This window comes from Homarus americanus, unplaced genomic scaffold (genome assembly GCF_018991925.1).
Source record: "Homarus americanus isolate GMGI-L3 unplaced genomic scaffold, GMGI_Hamer_2.0 scaffold42657, whole genome shotgun sequence".
In the NCBI taxonomy this organism is placed as follows: Eukaryota; Metazoa; Arthropoda; class Malacostraca; order Decapoda; family Nephropidae; genus Homarus; species Homarus americanus.
In genome coordinates, this window is record NW_024722584.1 from 1 (window position 1) to 21,093 (window position 21,093).

Sequence of the window (21,093 nt, forward strand, 5' to 3'; positions counted from 1 at the left end):
GTGTGTTTCTGATACTTACCATAACATTAGTGGGTGTAAATGGTTGTAAAATGGAAAATTGGGGATGGGTCTTTGGTGCCTGGAACCAATTAGAATAAATCATAGGTTCTGTACCGTTATCGTGTTTTTCGTTATCCGCACTCAGTGCGGTCCCAATTAGGCGTGATAACCAAGGGATGACTGTATACTGTATATTACTGTACTGTATACTGTATATTACTTTACTGTATACTTTATATTACTTTACTGTATACTGTATATTACTTTACTGTATACTTTATATTACTGTACTGTATACTGTATATTACTTTACTGTATACTGTATATTACTTTACTGTATACTGTATATTACTGTACTGTATACTGTATATTACTGTACTGTATACTGTATATTACTTTACTGTATACTGTATTATTTTACTGTATTACTGTAATTGTATTCCTTTGTATATTAACGTATCATTTCTCTTTACCAGGGAAGAAAATCTCGTAAGGAACGACGAGCTCTGAAGAAGAAACACATGGACAGGAAGTTTAGCCCCCCAAGGTATGGTTAGGTTAGGTTATGGTTAGTTTTTTTTTTTGGGGGGGGGGGGCACCTCCCTCCCTACATCCTTGTGTAAGGTGAAGTGTTTACAGCGCCCAACAGGGAAACATGCTAAGTTCATGCTTGCCTTTATGTCTCATGAGTTAAGGGAGTAGAAGCCTGGAGAGTCAATGGTTTATGTCATCAAGTTATTGGAAGCTCCAACAACTTTCCCTGAATACGAATTCGCAACTTTCGACTTACAACAGGTACCTACTGTGCTGCTAGGTGAACAGGGACCAAGGGGGCGAGGAAGAGTGTCCCAACAACTTCCACCGGCCTGGGAGTCGAACCCGTGACATCTTGCTTGCGAGGCAAGAGCGGTATCGCTCTACCACCAGCGCCCCTTAGATTAGGTTATGTTAGGTTATGGTTAGTTTAGGTTTTTATGATATTTTTGTGTATGTTGGCATCTATTAACCTTACCTAACCTAACCAACCCAACCCAACTTTAACTAACCTAACTATTATGGGTTTTGCTAGGATACTTTTGTGTATGTTAGCAATTCCAAACCTAACCTCTCCTAACCAAAGCCCAACTCAACCCAACCCTCCCCAGCCTGTAATCAAGACCATCGTTTATATTCACAGCTACGCCGCCCGGGCCAGCCCGACGTACGCACCTTACCGTAGGTCGTCTTCCCGCTCCAAGTCTCGTTCTCCCACGCCCCCAGCGGCCGGCACCATCAAATTCATCACCAGCTTCGGGGGAGAGTCAGACGGCCTGGGCACAGAGGATGAGGGGGTGACCGGGGTGATCATCCTACCCAAGGGCGACCGTACGGTCCGTGACCGACGCAAGAACCGGTGGGACCAGAAGTCGCGTGAGGGAGCGGCTAGAGGAGGTCAGCACTCGGGCGGCTCCGGCCCCCACCACGCCACGGTCTCCGGCCACGTCTCCTCGTCCTCTAAGAAACGGCGTCATTCGCCTCGCAGCCGGTCGGTAACCCCCCCCACCAGGTGGCTAAACCCCCCTGGCGTGGCTTCCTCTTTTTGTCTCTTCGGCCATGTGTCCAGACATATATCCTGCCGGCCACTAGTTGATATCGTGTGTCTGACTCTGCCACAACATAATCAATTGGGGTCATCAGATAATATATACTGCCGACCACTAGTTGATATTATGTCTCGCTGGGCCACCACATAATCATTGGGGTCATCAGACATATATCCTGCCAGCCACTAGTTCTTGGCCAAGTCGACATCATGTCTCACTCGGCCACATAGGCTCATGTTGTATGGTGAACTTATTGTGTTAAATAATATACAGTGGATTATATTGGATGCTGCCAGACCACTGAAGACAATAGATGTATCAAAACACTTAAAGCAGGTTAATGGGTAAAGGAATCAATTAAAGTAGGTTAATGGGTAAAGGAAACACTTAAAGTAGGTTAATGGGTAAAGGAAACACTTAAAGTCACTATGGTACCGTAATTATTTTTTAATTAAATTGGGCTAAAAAGTGTCAATAATGGGATATAGTTGCTAAAAAGTCACGTGCCTGCGAAAAGCTCTGTGATTGGTTGTGACGTTACTGGTTGGGGTGAGCTTCCCAGCGGGAGGCTGCCAGCTGTAGTTGTCCAACCTTCTCAGCTGATCGGCTCAGTAAATAAATATTATTATACCTGTATAATTAATTGTGCTTTATTGTGCAACACAGTTATACTATTTTGAATATATAAATATTACTAAACACATAAACTAATTTAATGGATATTAGCTGCCCATGCAACAAATTTCATAGTATAAACATTCCAAACAATATTGGTATCATTTTGGTTTTGGTCATCTGGGGAACCTTAAGATTCTAACTATGGGATTAAGTACTTTAAACAATAAGACACATTGTCTCGACAGGATTTCTGTCGCAAAGCATTTTTCGATCGCATAAGAAAATACAGATCACAGGTTAGGTTAGGTTAGGTTATGATGAGTTATAAGGTTAGCTAAACATACACCAGTAAGGGGGGGAGGTAGTAACTCAAACTAGTGATTTCTGTTATAAGTGAAGGTCTAAATCGTTCACAACACATCGTAAACCATCAGGAAAAAAACATACTCTGCATGTGTAAGTACAAGAATGACCAAAACTTATAATTTACTCAATATAGACTATCTCTCGAATCTAAACCTCAAAATACTTATGGTGGTTATTGTAAAACTGTACCCATTAATTAATATAAATGATGATATATCCCAGTGGTTCATTAGTGAATCATCAAAACAATAACAGCACTATGTTGTCATGTTTAACAAGCATTATCAAAACAAAGTCTAGACTATGTCATTACTTCTAAATTGACTCTTATCTCCATCTAGTACTGTACTGATATACTCTGTAAATGCACTGAAAAAAAGAGACAGTCTACCAGTTAAGAGTACATGACGGCTGAGTTGGTGTGAACATGGGAGTTTTTTATGTCCGTAAGAATGGAGGACACTGCAGCTGGCCATACTGGGCAGTCCCATTTAGACCCAACCTCTATTGCTTATTTATCCATCCAATAATTACCAAATGTCCGTGACTTAGACCATAATAAAACACCCTTAAAACTTACCTGAACGTGGCATTTGGGTGTCTGAAGAGGCCATCCTTTCTACTACCTCAGACTGCAGCCCAGCGGTGTTTGAATGGCGGCCCTGTGTTTAGAGAAATAAACTTATCTTAATTATTATAGCTGGAGTTTAAACTATTATTACAAATTATATATATAGTATCACTCTACAAACAAGGCAGAATGTATTTCTTGGTGTTTACCCACAACTGTAAACTGGTCTATTTATAGTGTTAATGATTACTATATAAAGTCTATATTATTGTTGTTTAATAATGGGTTAATAACATAATAAACTCATAATGGCCTAATGTGACCGAACGACTATGTTAAGTGGTGATGTTGACAACGGCAGCAGCCTGGTATATGGTAAGTGGGCCGGGGGGAAATCCTAGCATCTTGTGAATTATCTCACCGTAAATAATCACCCCTGGGGTTAGGTTAGATTACGGTAAATCCCGACATAACGAATCTCGGCCTTACCTCGCAGTCAGCTCGTTATATCGGGGTCTTACCGTACGCTCCCGGGGTATTGACGTGACATTTGATGTTTGTTCAATAGTCTGACTTTTGACCGGTGATTCATTAGGGTATTATTGACATTGTTTAAAGTCGCTGTTCCATTTGGTGTTTCATATTACTGTAAACCCCGAAGATTTGGACTAAAATGGGGGGGGGGGGACACCTGTCTGGAAAAGCTGATTGTCTTAATCTTCCGACAAATGTATAAAATGTATAAAAAATAAATAAAAAATACAATACATTATATCCTGACTACTGTGGTTAGTTTATACAGACTTTTTCTGTTAAAAAGCCATAATTTTGAGTAATATATTACTGTACTCAATGTACTACACTAATGGAGTAATATTTGTATCTTTTAGGCCAAAATATGTAATGTCTATACTCAAATTATTCACTATCTTGCAAGGATTACGGCAATGAAAGTTATATTCTGTTAAATTTAGTCTGTGACATTTAACTTTTAGCCTAACCCTAACGTAACCTAAAAACTATAAGCCTAAAACTACCTTCACCTTGTTTTGGGAATGCTTCTTTAGGGTGGCTACTTACCACAAAACCATCTAATAATTTTTTTTCCAAATCTTCGAGGATTACCATATTACCATAGTCTCTTATCATATTACCATAGTCTCTAATTATATCATATTGTTTAAAGATGTATTAATGTTTTGAACTTAACCAAATTATAATAACAGTTGACTTAATCCTGATACTGTACTGAGGAGAGAATGGCTGTGTGTATTAGCTCAGTGTAGTACGGTGTAGTCGTCTTCTAATGTACAGTATTAACATTATGCAGGGGTCTTTGTAGATACATTATTAACATTATGTAGGGGTCTTTGTAGGTACATTATTAACATTATGTAGGGGTCTTTGTAGATACATTATTAACATTATGTAGGGGTCTTTGTAGATACAGTATTAACATTATGCAGGGGTCTTTGTAGATACAGTATTAACATTATGTAGGGGTCTTTGTAGATACAGTATTAACATTATGCAGGGGTCTTTGTAGGTACAGTATTATTATGTTGGGGTCATTGTAGGTATAGTATTAACATTATGTAGGGGTCATTGTAGGTACAGTATTATTATGTAGGGGTCATTGTAGGTACAGTATTATTATGTAGGGGTCTTTGTAGGTACAGATACAAACTAACAATGTATTAAAGACTATAAACTACCTCATTAACAGTTAAGAGATAGTTAAGTTAACGTCCAGTGGTTGAAACAGGTCGCGTTCTCGGAGTGGGTCAAGCGGGAGGTCACGTCGTCGGCAGAGGTCGCGTCATTCCAGGTCACATTCTCGACATTCTCGCTCCCATTCTCACACCAGGCACTCAGGATTCACCAGGTCACGCAGCAGGTCGCTCTCCAGGTCCAGGTCACGAGACAGGTCAGTGCCAATAACCACTGATAGTTTGTAAGATATTGTTTATCATGACCAGTTTAAGGTCACATAGAACCTGACCTGACCTAACATGACCTGACCAGACCTAACATGACCTGACCAAACCTAACATGACCTGACCTAACCTAACATGACATGAACTAACCTAACCATCATGATTGAGGGCCTCTTGGGGTCTGAGTCAGTCATTATTGATAAGTCATGGTAGGTATGGTAGGCACTTGATGAGTCATTGTGTAGTAACATTGTTGATATAACTCTCTCTCTCACACACAGTTTTATGTTTAACTACCTGTGTTGACTATGTCGTTCTATGTTTAACTACAGGCACCACACCTGGAGGAGAGGTCGTGGTACTAGAAGAAGGTCACACAGCAGGTCAAAGTCACACAGCAGGTCAAAGAGTATTGATAAGAAGATCCTCTCCCCCACTGAGGTGAGTTAATAGCCTGTAGTTGGTTAGGTAAGTAGTTAGTGTTGTTAACTTTAAGTACAGTATTACATAACTACTGTAAACCCTCCAGTTTGGCGACTAATTAGTGCCTTGTTAACCCCCGCCAAATCAGTGGGCTTAATCCAATGGGAAAAAACGAACCCACATATAACCTATATTTTATTGATGAAAGAGAATGAATGATTAATTAATCAACATAAACATAGAAACCAACCTTAAAATTATAAGTTGAGAAGCTTAATGTAGACTAAGCTGGTATCTGGGGCTGGGGAAGGAAGGCTAACGATCGTGGCCCCTAAATTATAAGTTGAGAAGCTTAATGTAGACTAAGCTGGTATCTGGGGCTGGGGAAGGAAGGCTAACGATCGTGGCCCCTAAATTATAAGTTGAGAAGCTTAATGTAGACTAAGCTGGTATCTGGGGCTGGGAAGGAAGGCTAACGATGTGGCCCTAAATTATAAGTTGAGAAGCTTAATGTATTCTAAGCTGGTATCTGGGGCTGGGGAAGGAAGGCTAATGATCGTGGCCCTAAATTATAAGTTGAGAAGCTTAATGTAGACTAAGCTGGTATCTGGGGCTGGGGAAGGAAGGCTAACGATCGTGGCCCCTAAATTATAAGTTGAGAAGCTTAATGTAGACTTAGCTGGTATCTGGGGCTGGGGAAGGAAGGCTAACGATCGTGGCCTCTTTACCCAAGCCTCCACCACCAGATTAAAGCCTTTATATTAAAAGTCCTTTGGTAAGCTCAATCATATCCACCGTCTTTCTCTTATCCTCAAATGGCTACTTTTTCATTTTCTTCTCAACTCAATACTTACTAGAATTTTTTTCCCTTGTTTTTACCTCATCATTTGAACCGCCCAGACGGTCTTTCACCACCACTATCATCTCCAATTCCCCCAGGTACTTTTGAGACCATTAATCCACACGAGAACACGGCACCAAGCGAGAGGGAGTAAAAAAAGGTACACAAAAGGCCAGAGTCGCTCAAACAAACAGCGGGAATGTGTACTGAACCGCGGTCAAAATGGCTGCCTGTTGGGTTAATACTCACCAATAATATTAAGGGTGATTTATCTTGAAATTATTCTACATTAGTTGTGATTACGTTTAAATTCAAACTCTGGCCAAAGGTGTGGATTTAGTGGCCATAATGGAGACCAGGGTACAGAACTTTGATCGCCAACTTGTAATTCGCCAAATAGAAAGTCGCCAAACTGGAGGGTTTACTATACTATGTAAACAAGCCTTTTACTTTACAGTCTGACATGAAGAAAATTATTGTTTACAGATGATAATTTTAATTTGTTTGGACTAATCTGTCCCATAAGCCACGCCCCCTCATCTATACCTATAACCTGATTGGTTCCCCTGAGCGTCTTCCCCCCCTCCCTGGACTGAGTGTATTTATATTGATCTTTTCTGATAAATATCTAACATTTTCTAACATCGTCTCTCAAGTGTTAATGTCTTGAAATAATTTATATTTTGATAGTCGAGATATTTAACATTATTTTAGCTAACAACAGGTCTACTGGCCAATGGTGAACACTGTTTGAATTGTCTATGAACCAATCAGCTATTAGTATAGAAGCAGGGGGCGTGGCTTATGGACCAGTTTACCGTGGAAATACTATAGAGTACAGTAGAGTACAGTATTATGTTTACAATTATTTATATATTATAATATTTATTCATTTTGTACCGTACTATTGTTCCAGACTACAACCACCCAGGGGGCTATAGTTCCAGTACAACACACTGGTGGCAGTAGTGGTACGCCAGACCCACTGACAAAGCTGCCATCACCCCCGTGCCGCCGTTATTACGGTCGCAGGGGACAAGACAGTAACTCTGAGTCAGGCTCTGAGTGTGAGTCAGATGGTAAATCTACCAGTAGTACCGGGACTATGCAGAACTCTACAAATACTACTGTCAAAACTAACAATTTGTAAGTGGACTTTACTTTATATATTAACAATTTGTGTCAAAACTAACAATTTGTAAGATAACTCAGACTTTCATTGTACAATATACGAGTATACTATGAATATATCTGGTATAACTTGGTGATGTACAGTACAGTAGTGGTGCTATACAGATGCACTAATGGTTATAATGGTGAGAAACAATTTGAATATATGAGAAACAGAGAGAGAGGGAGATAGAGAGTGAGAGAGAGGGATAGATATATATATATATAGAGAGAGAGAGAGAGAACATGAAGAGATAGAGAGAGAGAGAGCTCATAGAGTGTTGGTTTCCATTTTTGTCCACTTTTAAACATTTTATTCTCATAATATTTTAAGTCACCTGAGGGATTGTTTATTGTCACTGATGGTGTGGTGTTATTAATGGTGTGGTGGTGTAGTTATTAAAGGTGTGGTCACTAATGGTGTGGTGCCTTGTTCCAGGGTGCCCTCAACAACAGTGGGTAATGGTTCAACAATCGCCAAAGTCAGTAAGAAACTGTTCTTGTTGTCCATGTTATATCATAGTACTTATGGCTCATTGATGTAAACTTATTTTATTTCTTGCTTCTGATAATTATATTTTATTATGGTAGTTACCTTTTATATATCACAAATTTCATGGTTATTATATTTTATTGTGGTAATTACCTTTATTATGTCACAAAATTCATGATAATTATATTTTATTATAGTAATTACCTTTATTATATCTCAAACTTCATGATAATTATATTTTATTATGGTAGTTACCTTTTATATATCACAAAATTCATCGTAATTATATTTTATTGTAGTAATTACCTTTATTATATCACAAACTTCATGATAATTATATTTTATTATGGCAGTTACTTTTAATATATATCACAAATCTCATGATAATTATTTTTTTATTATGGTAATTACTTTTTATATATCACAAATCTCATGATAATTATTTTTTTTATTATGGTAGTTACCTCTTATATCATTCTAAAACCTCATGATAATTAGAAATACATCTTTTATTCTCTATACGATTCTTCTTTTACTCGTAAAGTTAATAAAATGTTAATGTTTTGATATTTCAGGAGAGATATTGTCCTAACTGAACCACTCTAATATTGTGGCTCTTATATTGTCAAGAATAGATAGTAGTTTCAAGGTATTAAGTAGTAATTTATTTATCTTACAATAATCTTTCTTCGGATAGACATTTTTCGACGGTATTTAACACCTCTTTAAGCATACTTTAGTGCACCAGGCTACTCGATGTCTGTCTGAGCCTTCGTCGCGTTTATGAGAGTTTGCGTCAATGTCTCAATCTGGCAACACTGGAAGAAATGCCCAACCAATATGCCATATTCTTAAAGTCTCTACTAAAGTATCTGTAGAAAATGCCCTACCAATAAGCCACAGTGTCAGGAGTTTTGATATAGGTTTCGGTAACTTCCCCCTTTGAGAATTGTTCCATCGTTAGGCGTGGGTAGTTAATGGAGAATTGTCCCATCGTTGGGTGTGGGTAGTTAGTGGAGACTTGTTCCAACGTTAGGTGTGGGTAGTTAATGGAGAATTGTTCCATCGTTAGGTGTGGGTAGTTAATGGAGAATTGTTCCATCGTTCAGCAACATTTAAGTTAATATAAGTCATTTATGGCACAATACAGTCTGGCTATTGTTATTTTCATCAATAAATTAATGTTTATTACTAGTAAGAGGTAATCTGAGATATAGGCAGTCATGCTGCCAGGATTGTGTTGTACAGTAAAATACCTGTTTGATATATTTGAAAATACTTGGTAATAATTCCAACAACATTTGGTTTAAAGACTTAGAACCATTAAAATGATTTAGAATTACTTATATACAAATATAATGAAATAAACCTTTAAAAGTTGGAACTCGGTCATTAGTTAAGGATCGTTTTAATATTTTGTTGTCAACGACGTAAATAACAACGAAACAGATACACAGTAAAGAGTGTCAATAGTGGTAATGAGAGTAGAGTTGGTCGAGCATCTCCCAAGAGCCAGGGTTCACCGCTTGGAAAACGTGGAGCTTTATGTTTACATCAGCTGTGTAATGTTTGGGTCACGGATATTTTTTAATTTTCAGTGTTCGGTGACGGTGTGCGAGTCATTTATGTACAGTAGCTAAAACAACTATCTGTGCAGGTGGGGGTCGATATGATCTCCTGAAATTTTACATGTGACTACTGACAGCCCTCATATAGTACCAATATTTATCATCCACGGTCTTTACATGTAACTAGTGACAGCCCTCATATAGTACCAATATTTATCATCCACGGTCTTTACATGTAACTAGTGACAGCCTTCATATAGTACCAATATTTATCATCCACGGTCTTTACATGTAACTACTGACAGCCTTCATATAGTACCAATATTTATCATCCACAGTCTTTACATGTAACTAGTGACAGCCTTCATATAGTACCAATATTTATCATCCACAGTCTTTACATGTAACTAGTGACAGCCCTCATATAGTACCAATATTTATCATCCACAGTCTTTACATGTAACTAGTGACAGCCTTCATATAGTACCAATATTTATCATCCACAGTCTTTACATGTAACTAGTGACCCCTCATATAGTACCAATATTTATCATCCACGGTCTTTACATGTAACTAGTGACAGCCTTCATATAGTACCAATATTTATCATCCACGGTCTTTACATGTAACTAGTGACAGCCCTCATATAGTACCAATATTTATCATCCACAGTCTTTACATGTAACTAGTGACAGCCTTCATATAGTACCAATATTTATCATCCACGGTCTTTACATGTAACTAGTGACAGCCCTCATATAGTACCAATATTTATCATCCACGGTTCTACAACTAGTGATGTTCTCTATATAGTACCAATATTTATCATCCACGGTCTACATGTAACTAGGTGACAGCCTCATATATACCAATATTTATCATCCGCCAGTCTTTACATGTAACTAGTGACAGCCCCCATATAGTACCACATTTCATCATCCATGGTCTACATGTAACTAGTGACAGCCTTCATATAGTACCATTTATCATCCATGGTCTTTTACATGTAACTAGGTGACAGCTTCATATAGTACCAATATTTATCATCCACGGTCTTTACATGTAACTAGTGACAGCCTCATATAGCCAATATTTATCATCCACAGTCTTTCATGTAACTAGTGACAGCCTTCATATAGTACCAATATTTATCATCCACGGTCTTTACATGTAACTAGTGACAGCCTTCATATAGTACCAATATTTATCATCCATGGTCTTTACATGTAACTAGTGACAGCCCTCATATAGTACCAATATTTATCATCCACAGTCTTTACATGTAACTAGTGACAGCCTTCATATAGTACCAATATTTATCATCCATGGTCTTTACATGTAACTAGTGACAGCCCTCATATAGTACCAATATTTATCATCCACGGTCTTTACATGTAACTAGTGACAGCCTTCATATAGTACCAATATTTATCATCCACGGTCTTTACATGTAACTAGTGACAGCCCTCATATAGTACCAATATTTATCATCCACAGTCTTTACATGTAACTAGTGACAGCCTTCATATAGTACCAATATTTATGTCATTCATGGTCTTTACATGTAACTAGTGACAGCCTTCATATAGTACCAATATTTATCATCCACAGTCTTTACATGTAACTAGTGACAGCCTCATATATGTACCAATATTTATCATTCATGGTCTTTACATGTAACTAGTACAGCCTTCATATAGTACCAATATTTATCATCCACAGTCTTTACATGTAACTAGTGACAGCCCTCATATAGTACCAATATTTATCATCCACGGTCTTTACATGTAACTAGTGACAGCCTTCATATAGTACCAATAGTATCATCCACGGCATGTAACTAGTGACAGCCTCATATAGTACCAATATTTATCATCCACGGTCTTACATGTAACTAGTGACAGCCTTCATATAGTACCAATATTTATCATCCACTTTACATGTAACTAGTGACAGCCCTCATATAGTACCAATATTTATCATATCCACAGTCTTTACATGTAACCAGTGACAGCCTTCATATAGTACCAATATTTATCATTCATGGTCTTTACATGTAACTAGTGACAGCCTTCATATAGTACCAATATTTATCATTCATGGTCTTTACATGTAACTAGTGACAGCCTTCATATAGTACCAATATTTATCATTCATGGTCTTTACATGTAACTAGTGACAGCCTTCATATAGTACCAATATTTATCATCCACGGTCTTTACATGTAACTAGTGACAGCCTTCATATAGTACCAATATTTATCATCCCACGGTCTTTACATGTAACTAGTGACAGCCCTCATATAGTGTAATATTTATCATCCCGCAGTCTTTACATGTAACTAGTGACAGCCTCATATAGTACCAATATTTATCATCCACAGTCTTACATGTAACTAGTGACAGCCCTCATATAGTACCAATATTTATCATCGGTCTTTACATGTAACTAGTGACAGCCTTCATATAGTACTGTGTTATCATCCGCGGTCTTTACATGTAACTGATGACAGCTTCTTCATAAGTACCAATATTTATCATCCGCCAGATATTTACATCATAACTAATTGACAGCCTTCATAGTACCAATATTTATCATCCACGGTCTTCCACATGTAACTAGTGACAGCAACTTATTCATATAGTACCAATAATATTTATCATCCGGTCTTTACATGTAACTAGTGACAGCCCTCATATAGTACCAATATTTATCATCCACGGTCTTTACATGTAACTAGTGACAGCCCTCATATAGTACCAATATTTATCATCCACGGTCTTTACATGTAACTAGTGACAGCCCTCATATAGTACCAATATTTATCATCCATGGTCTTTACATGTAACTAGTGACAGCCTTCATATAGTACCAATATTTATCATTCATGGTCTTTACATGTAACTAGTGACAGCCTTCATATAGTGCCAATATTTATCATCCACAGTCTTTACATGTAACTAGTGACAGCCTTCATATAGTACCAATATTTATCATCCACGGTCTTTACATGTAACTAGTGACAGCCTTCATATAGTACCAATATTTATCATCCGCAGTCTTTACATGTAACTAGTGACAGCCTTCATATAGTACCAATATTTATCATCCACGGTCTTTACATGTAACTAGTGACAGCCCTCATATAGTACCAATATTTATCATCCACGGTCTTTACATGTAACTAGTGACAGCCCTCATATAGTACCAATATTTATCATCCATGGTCTTTACATGTAACTAGTGACAGCCTTCATATAGTGCCAATATTTATCATCCACAGTCTTTACATGTAACTAGTGACAGCCTTCATATAGTACCAATATTTATCATCCACAGTCTTTACATGTAACTAGTGACAGCCTTCATATAGTACCAATATTTATCATCCACAGTCTTTACATGTAACTAGTGACAGCTTCATATAGTATAATATTTATCATCCCGCAGTCTTTTTACATGTAACCTTTAGTGACAGCCTTCATATAGTACCAATATTTATCATCACGGTCTTTACATGTAACTAGTGACAGCCCTCATATAGTACCAATATTTATCATTCATGAATCTTTATGTAACTAGTGACAACCTTCATATAGTACCAATATTTATCATCGGTCTTTACATGTAACTAGTGACAGCCTTCATATAGTACCAATATTTTATCATCTGATCTTTACATGTAACTAGTGACAGCCTTCATATAGTACCAATATTTATCATCCACGGTCTTTACATGTAACTAGTGACAGCCTTCATATAGTACCAATATTTATCATCCACGGTCTTTACATGTAACTAGTGACAGCCCTCATATAGTACCAATATTTATCATCCATGGTCTTTACATGTAACTAGTGACAGCCTTCATATAGTACCAATATTTATCATCCACGGTCTTTACATGTAACTAGTGACAGCCTTCATATAGTACCAATATTTATCATCCACGGTCTTTACATGTAACTAGTGACAGCCTTCATATAGTACCAATATTTATCATCCACGGTCTTTACATGTAACTAGTGACAGCCTTCATATAGTACCAATATTTATCATCCACGGTCTTTACATGTAACTAGTGACAGCCTCATATAGTACCAATATTTATCATCCATGGTCTTTACATGTAACTAGTGACAGCCTTCATATAGTACCAATATTTATCATCCACAGTCTTTACATGTAACTAGTGACAGCCTTCATATAGTACCAATATTTATCATCCACGGTCTTTACATGTAACTAGTGACAGCCTTCATATAGTACCAATATTTATCATCCACGGTCTTTACATGTAACTAGTGACAGCCCTCATATAGTACCAATATCATCCACAGTCTCATACCGCCCCCACCTGCACAGATAGTCGTCTTACCCACTGTACATCAAGCCTATAGGAGACAGAGTGACAGCGATCGAACACTAAACACCGTCAAGATATAAATTAGTAACATGGCCGCTGGTGATGCCTGCTACTTCTTTATGATGAAACAATTTCTCTAAAACAGAGACTTTGGTGAGAGTTCAGGATTAAGTTGATGCCCCTCTTTCAGGATGGACCAAAGTTAACACCACAGGAAAGACTGAAGCGAAAGACCCAAGCGTTGTTGAAGAAGCAGTGTGAGTTGACCTTCTTTGACCTTTTTACTGTCTCAGTTTATCATGTGAAATATAAACTCGTGGGAATAATTTTTGGTATTAACTTCTTTAAACAGCCAAGCAAAACAAAATTACTTTGGGTAATATTGTGCTAAAAATATTACATTTTCCAGCATATCTTATATAAGTTTCCATTTGAGTTAATTAAGAAATACAAAGGAAAGATCTTACAAACTTTTATCATTGCTTTAAAGATTGTCACTTCTTTTTAGTGTACTAATATGTACGATACTCAACAAAAACTTCTGGAATGATTAAAAGTACCATTCCAATCTGAAACTATTCCTAGATAACAAGAACTCCATTCTACTCCTCTCAGCCATCATCCACCATTCTACTCCACACTACTATCATCCACCATTCTCCTCCACACAGCTATCATCCACCATTCTACTCCACACAGCTATCATCCACCATTCTACTCCACACAGCTATCATCCACCATTCTACTCCACACAGCTATCATCCACCATTCTACTCCACACTACTATCATCCACCATTCTCCTCCACACAGCTATCATCCACCATTCTACTCCACACAGCTATCATCCACCATTTTACTCCACACAGCTATCATGTCCAGAAGTTCTTGTTGATAAAATAAAACGAATCTTAGTCCAGTAAATTTCTTCTCGTTTTTTTGTAAATATTGACCGTGACTCATCCGTCTAAATCCGTCCCACAGTCAAGGCGGATAAACGTCTAGAGAGAGAGAGACAAGAGAAAGCCGAACAAGAGAGACAAGACAGGGAAGAGGAACTGAGAGAGATGGCTATCAGACTCAGAAGGAGGTGAGACATAATATTTGATCTTCCTTGTTTGAGAACCTATCAGGCCCACCATATCTCTCCCTCCCTCAAGGTAGATCATGGAGGGAAAAATGATCAGGAAGGAGTTTGTGGTTTATAACAGTTGTTTTATTTAAGGATTCTCACCCTTATGTACAGGTTATTAATTGGTTCAGGAAGGAATGTGTGGTTTATAACAGTTGTTTTAAAGGATTCTCACCCTTATGTACAGGTTATTAATTGGTTCTCTAACTATAGGATCAGAAGAGAGTTTGGGGGTAATATAGTGTAATACTTGAGACATATCAGTGATTTATGGCACTATATGTTATGGTCTGTAGTTCCTTATATACACTATACTACACTAACACTTATCATAATAATGGTCGCCATGGCCGGCCCCACAGCCACTTAGGCGTGAATTTGTTTAAGGTGTAGAAGCTGTCACCAACAACCACACCCTAAGTTAACGAGCTGCATGACCCAGTGTCGAGGAATAGTCCGAGAAGACTGGACAACTTGTCAACTGCACTGGCTAACCATTACCCCGGAATACAGCTGTGGTGTAATGGTCATCATCCTCGCCTTGCAAATGAGTGGACCTGGGTTCGATCCCCAGGCAGGGTGAAACTGTGGGCAAGTTTCTTTATGCCATTTGCCTCTGTGCACCCAGCAGCAGTAATTGGGGACCTGGCTGGCTCTGTGTGTGTGTGTGTGTGTGTGTGTGTGTGTGTGTGTGTGTGGACTTGGTTAAAAATGTTAGTGTAAGATGGAGGGATTATCATTAACTGGTCATCATTAACTGTACATCATTAACTGTACATCATTAACTGTTCTCTACTGTGTTAAAGGGAGCGGGAAAAACGTCATCGCCTACAAGGAGAAGACTCAAGCTCCGAGGGGTCGAGGTCAAGGTCGGGGTCATGCTCTAGATCCGGGTCACGCTCGAGGTCAAGGTCAAAGTCTCGGCCAAGATCCAAGTCCCGACAGAGGTCAAGATCTCACCAAAGATCAAAATCACGGTCAAAATCCCCTTTGCCTCCTAAGCAGGTCGGTGACAGTTAAGTGTGCTCGTTTGGCTTCAATTGTGTCATTCCTTTTCTGGGGTAAGTAATAACTCGTTTATATTTCAGGTTCAATATATTACTGAACGACCACAAGAGTCTTTAAGAATATATTTTATTAAAGGTAATTTTATCAATAATGTATCTCTAATGCCAGTTTATCATGTAATATAGTCAACTGCTGTATCACCTTTCATAAGATTTTGTAATGTTTAAGAATTACTAACTTCTGAACCCATTTTATATATTTTCAAGTAATTCATAACATAAATACTGTATTTATTATGTAATATAGGCAACTACTGTACTGTACCACTTTTCATAAGATTTCATATATTTTGTAATAATATATAAATGACTAACCTCTGAAACTCATTTTTATATATTTACAAGTAATTCATAACATCAATACTGTATTTATTATGTAATATAATTCATAATATCAATACTGTATTTATTATGTAATATAGTAAACTACTGTACCACCTTTCATAAGATTTCATATATTTTGTAATGTATATAAATGACTAACTTGTGAAACTCATTTTATTATCAACAGAGCTCATCAGGCAGGTGGGCTGGAGAGGGTAGACGCAGTAGGGAACATAACACCCCGGCAGAGTGGAACAGGGAGACCCACGGCCGACACTGGAACTCCTCGTCACACTGGGATCTTCCTCCTCCACCTGAACGATACCGTGACTCGTACAGAAGGAGGTCGAGGTCACATAGCCCTGGAGGTCGATGGTTAGTTAGTGTTTTGGATTGAGTTAGGTCAGGTTTGGATTGGGTTGGGTTAGGTTTAGTCACAGTGCTGTAATGGTGGACAGAAATAATAAACCACTTTAAGGTATTTTGAGCTTCATAAGGTCAGGTTAGGTAGGTTAGGTTAGATTAGGATAAGTTAGGTTAGGTTAGGACAGTACTGTACAGTATTGTTGGACACTTCAAGGTATTTTAAGTCTCATAAGTTCACTCAATAAATGACAAACTCTTCATATATATATAAACATTAAAGCTGTGTTGTAAAGTCTTCTAATAGTTTGTACCAAGTTGAGGCAGATGGAACAACTGACTACTGTTTACTGTTACAACTTGGGTAAACAAACACTACAAGAAATAATGTAATAAATTATTGTACACATGTATTAAAGATTCTTTTAACACTCCTGGAGACAGCTGGCAACTCCAGGCTGTTTGTTTACTACAGTATGTAGTAAATATTTTGAATGAATGTAAAAGTGATCGGTGATTGGTTACTTAGTTCCCGTTGCTTAATTATTGGTTGGACTTTTACATTCATTCAAAATATTTACTACATACTGTAAACAAACAACCTGGAAGATACTTGTAAACTGTCCAACAATACAGTACTGTCTTAACCTAATCTGACCTGACCTTATGAGGCTTAAAATACCTTAAACTGTCCATCTGGCTGATCATGTCATGGTTGTTTGGCTGTAGAGTTATTATATCATTTTATCATAGGTGGTAAGAAAATTAACTTAAACAGAATAATAAGGCCAGATCATACTGACAGACAACCACCCCACAGGGATCGAGAAAGAGACCGTCACCCCAGCAGCAGTAACAGAAGAAGTCGCAGTAGAAGCAGGGGCAGGGACTACACCTCCGGCGGTAGTGGCCCCGGTAACACTGGCAGTGGCGGTAACACCTTCAGGAGAAAGAATTTCCGCGATCACGAACGGGTCAGAGACTGGACGCAGCAAGACTCCCAGAGAGGAGAGGTGTATCGGGACTACCAGCACGGCTACCAGAGGGACTACCAGCACGGCTACCAGAGGGACTACCAACACCGGGGTAGCTATCAATACAGAGAGGGCCAACAGAGGGAGTTAAGAGAACGTCATCAGAGGGACTATAATTCACAGGCCACCAGACGACAACAACAGGCACAGAACTTTGGTGAGGAAGAAAGGTAAGGATTTATTACACTACAGTTTGATTAATATATAACATTTATATGATGAAATATATATAAAGTTAAGGGCCAAAGTGATACAATACCCAAGTGACTTGATAAGAGTAGAAGTTTAATTAATGTGTAGCTTAAGAAGTTGTGTACCAGGAGACAAGAATAAGTCACAAACTGTTGAAGGGCTGACAGTGAGATATTGTATAAAATAGGAGATTTGTTGTACTAAAAACTGTTCATAGTACAGTACAGTACAGTTATCCTGTTTTGTGTCTTGACAGTAAAGGTTAAACACTTAAGTGAGATGGAGCAAAATATTAATTATACTTTTGATAAGATGTAGTAGTGTATTCTACTTTACTGTACTGTACTCATCAAGCTGTACAGTATTGTCCCAACACATTAAATAACCTCTATAATTGGGTTTATCTTTACAATAGATCATGTTAGTTATTCATCTGAAGCAGGATGCTGTACAGTAAAGATTAAAATATACCATTTGGGTTTATTTATTAATTCAATAATAAAAAGTTCATTATACTTGGAAATTAATTTATACTTGTATGTTTTCAGGGAGGATGGAGGTCGGATTGGTAGAATACGGTTAGTGGATTATTGATGACTAAACATGTATAATGCTGAACAACACATGTATAATGCTGAACACACACATGTATAATGCTGAACACATGTATAATGCTGAACAACACACATGTATAATGCTGAACACACACATGTATAATGCTGAACACAAACACATGTATAATGCTGAACACAAACACATGTATAATGCTGAACACACACATGTATAATGCTGAACACAAACACATGTATAATGCTGAACACAAACACATGTATAATGCTGAACACAAACACATGTATAATGCTGAACACAAACACATGTATAATGCTGAACACACACATGTATAATGCTGAACACAAACACATGTATAATGCTGAACACACACACATGTATAATGCTGAACAACAACACATGTATAATGCTGAACACACACATGTATAATGCACACAAACACATGTATAATGCTGAACACACACATGTATAATGCTGAACACACACACATGTATAATGCTGACACACACACATGTATAATGCTGAACACACATGTATAATGCTGAACACACACACATGTATAATGCTGAACACACACACATGTATACGCTGAACAACACACATGTATGCTCACACATGTATAATGCTGAACACACACATGTATAATGCATGTATAACACACACACATGTATAATGCATGTATAATGCTGAACAACACACATGTATAATGCTGAACAACACACATGTTTAATGCTGAACAACACACATGTATAATGCTGAACACACACACATGTTTAATGCTGAACAACACACATGTTTAATGCATGTATAATGCTGAACACACATGTATAATGCTGAACAACACACATGTATAATGCTGGAACAACACACATGGCATGCTGAACAACACACATGGCATAATGCAACAACACACATGTATAATGCTGAACAACACACATGTATAATGCTGAACAACACACATGTATAATGCTGAACAACACACATGTATAATGCTGAACAACACACATGTATAATGCTGAACAACACACATGTATAATGCTGAACAACACACATGTATAATGCTGAAACAACACACATGTATAATGCTGAACAACACACACATGTATAATGCTGAACAAACACACATGTATAATGCTGAACAACACACATGTATAATGCTGAACAAACACATGTATAATGCTGAACACACACACATGTATACAAGGAACAACACACATGTATATAATGCTGAACACACACACATGTATAATGCTGAACAACACACATGTATAATGCTGAACACACACACATGTATAATGCTGAACAACACACATGTATAATGCTGAACAACACACATGTATAATGCTGAACAACACACATGTATAATGCTGAACAACACACATGTATAATGCTGAACACACACATGTATAATGCTGAACACCCACATGTATAATGCTGAACACCCACATGTATAATGCTGAACACATATATGTATAATGCTGAACACACACATGTATAATGCTGAACACCCACATGTATAATGCTGAACACACACACACAAACACAAACATGTTTAATGCTAAACACAAACTTAAGAGCCATTCGTTTAAGCTCTTACTAAATAACAGCCTGTGAAGAATTTGTATTTTTATATCTTTTTACACAAGTACTGTACTGTACTATACTATACTCTTGGTGTAAAGGAACAAATCTTTATATACAATTTGGTTTTAGTCTGTTTATATAATCAATTTCTCTTACATGTTGTGTAAAATATTATTGGCTCTCTGATAACAGTTTTTAATGGTAACTGTTTATATTGTAACGGTGTGATTGTCTCAGGTTGTGGATCAGTTAGTCTTGGGTTATAACACAGTACTGTACTAAGTACAGTACTGTGTTATAAGTACAGTGTACTTATAACACAGTACAGCATACCCTTCAAATTCTCAGAGGTCAGGTTTTCAAAATTGTCGCGAATTGCCAAATCGGCAAATTACATTTGCTGACCGGGGGGGGGGACATTTTTATTTGTGTATAAACCCTTTATGTGTTTGACCTTAGAACAATTATTTCTTTTACCTGTATTGTATATATGTGTGTGTGTGTGTGTACTGTTTCTGGAATGAATGGCTCCTCCCTGTCTTGACCACGCAAGTGCCAGCAACTTTAAAATTACCCACAGACATTCTAGGGTACATCAAGGGTGTCATCCACAAATAACAGAGAACCATGAATTATAAATCCGTGAACTTGGGGCCCCTGTATAAAATAGAAGGGTATTACATTGTTCTTTTCACCAGAAATAAACAACTTAAATTTTATTTTAGATATCACATTAGGAGTTGCCAGGAAAATATTGGCACACTTAACATAAACTTCTGGGAATGTTGGATGTTAGAATGAGTACAATGTAACACCTGATAACGATGAATGAGGTGATTGGTGGCTTGTTATCTGGGAATAGTTTCAGATTCTTGGGTTAATTTTTCTTATAG

The 21,093-nt window shown here is 37.6% G+C and overlaps 1 protein-coding gene across 1 annotated transcript; it reads left to right on the forward strand.

The window, feature by feature from the left end:
- Positions 1-476: 476 nt before the first annotated feature.
- LOC121862797 (CLK4-associating serine/arginine rich protein-like) lies at positions 477-18,982 on the forward strand (the record flags this gene model as incomplete). The annotated part of the gene is given in 12 exon segments (XM_042361108.1): positions 477-547; positions 1,178-1,525; positions 4,904-5,065; positions 5,408-5,516; positions 7,256-7,485; positions 7,949-7,991; positions 14,127-14,193; positions 14,919-15,024; positions 15,873-16,071; positions 16,645-16,832; positions 17,641-18,024; positions 18,595-18,982. Coding segments are annotated over 12 exon segments (1,953 nt in total), but the record flags the coding sequence as incomplete, so codon positions are not given.
- Between the last annotated feature and the right edge of the window lie 2,111 nt (positions 18,983-21,093).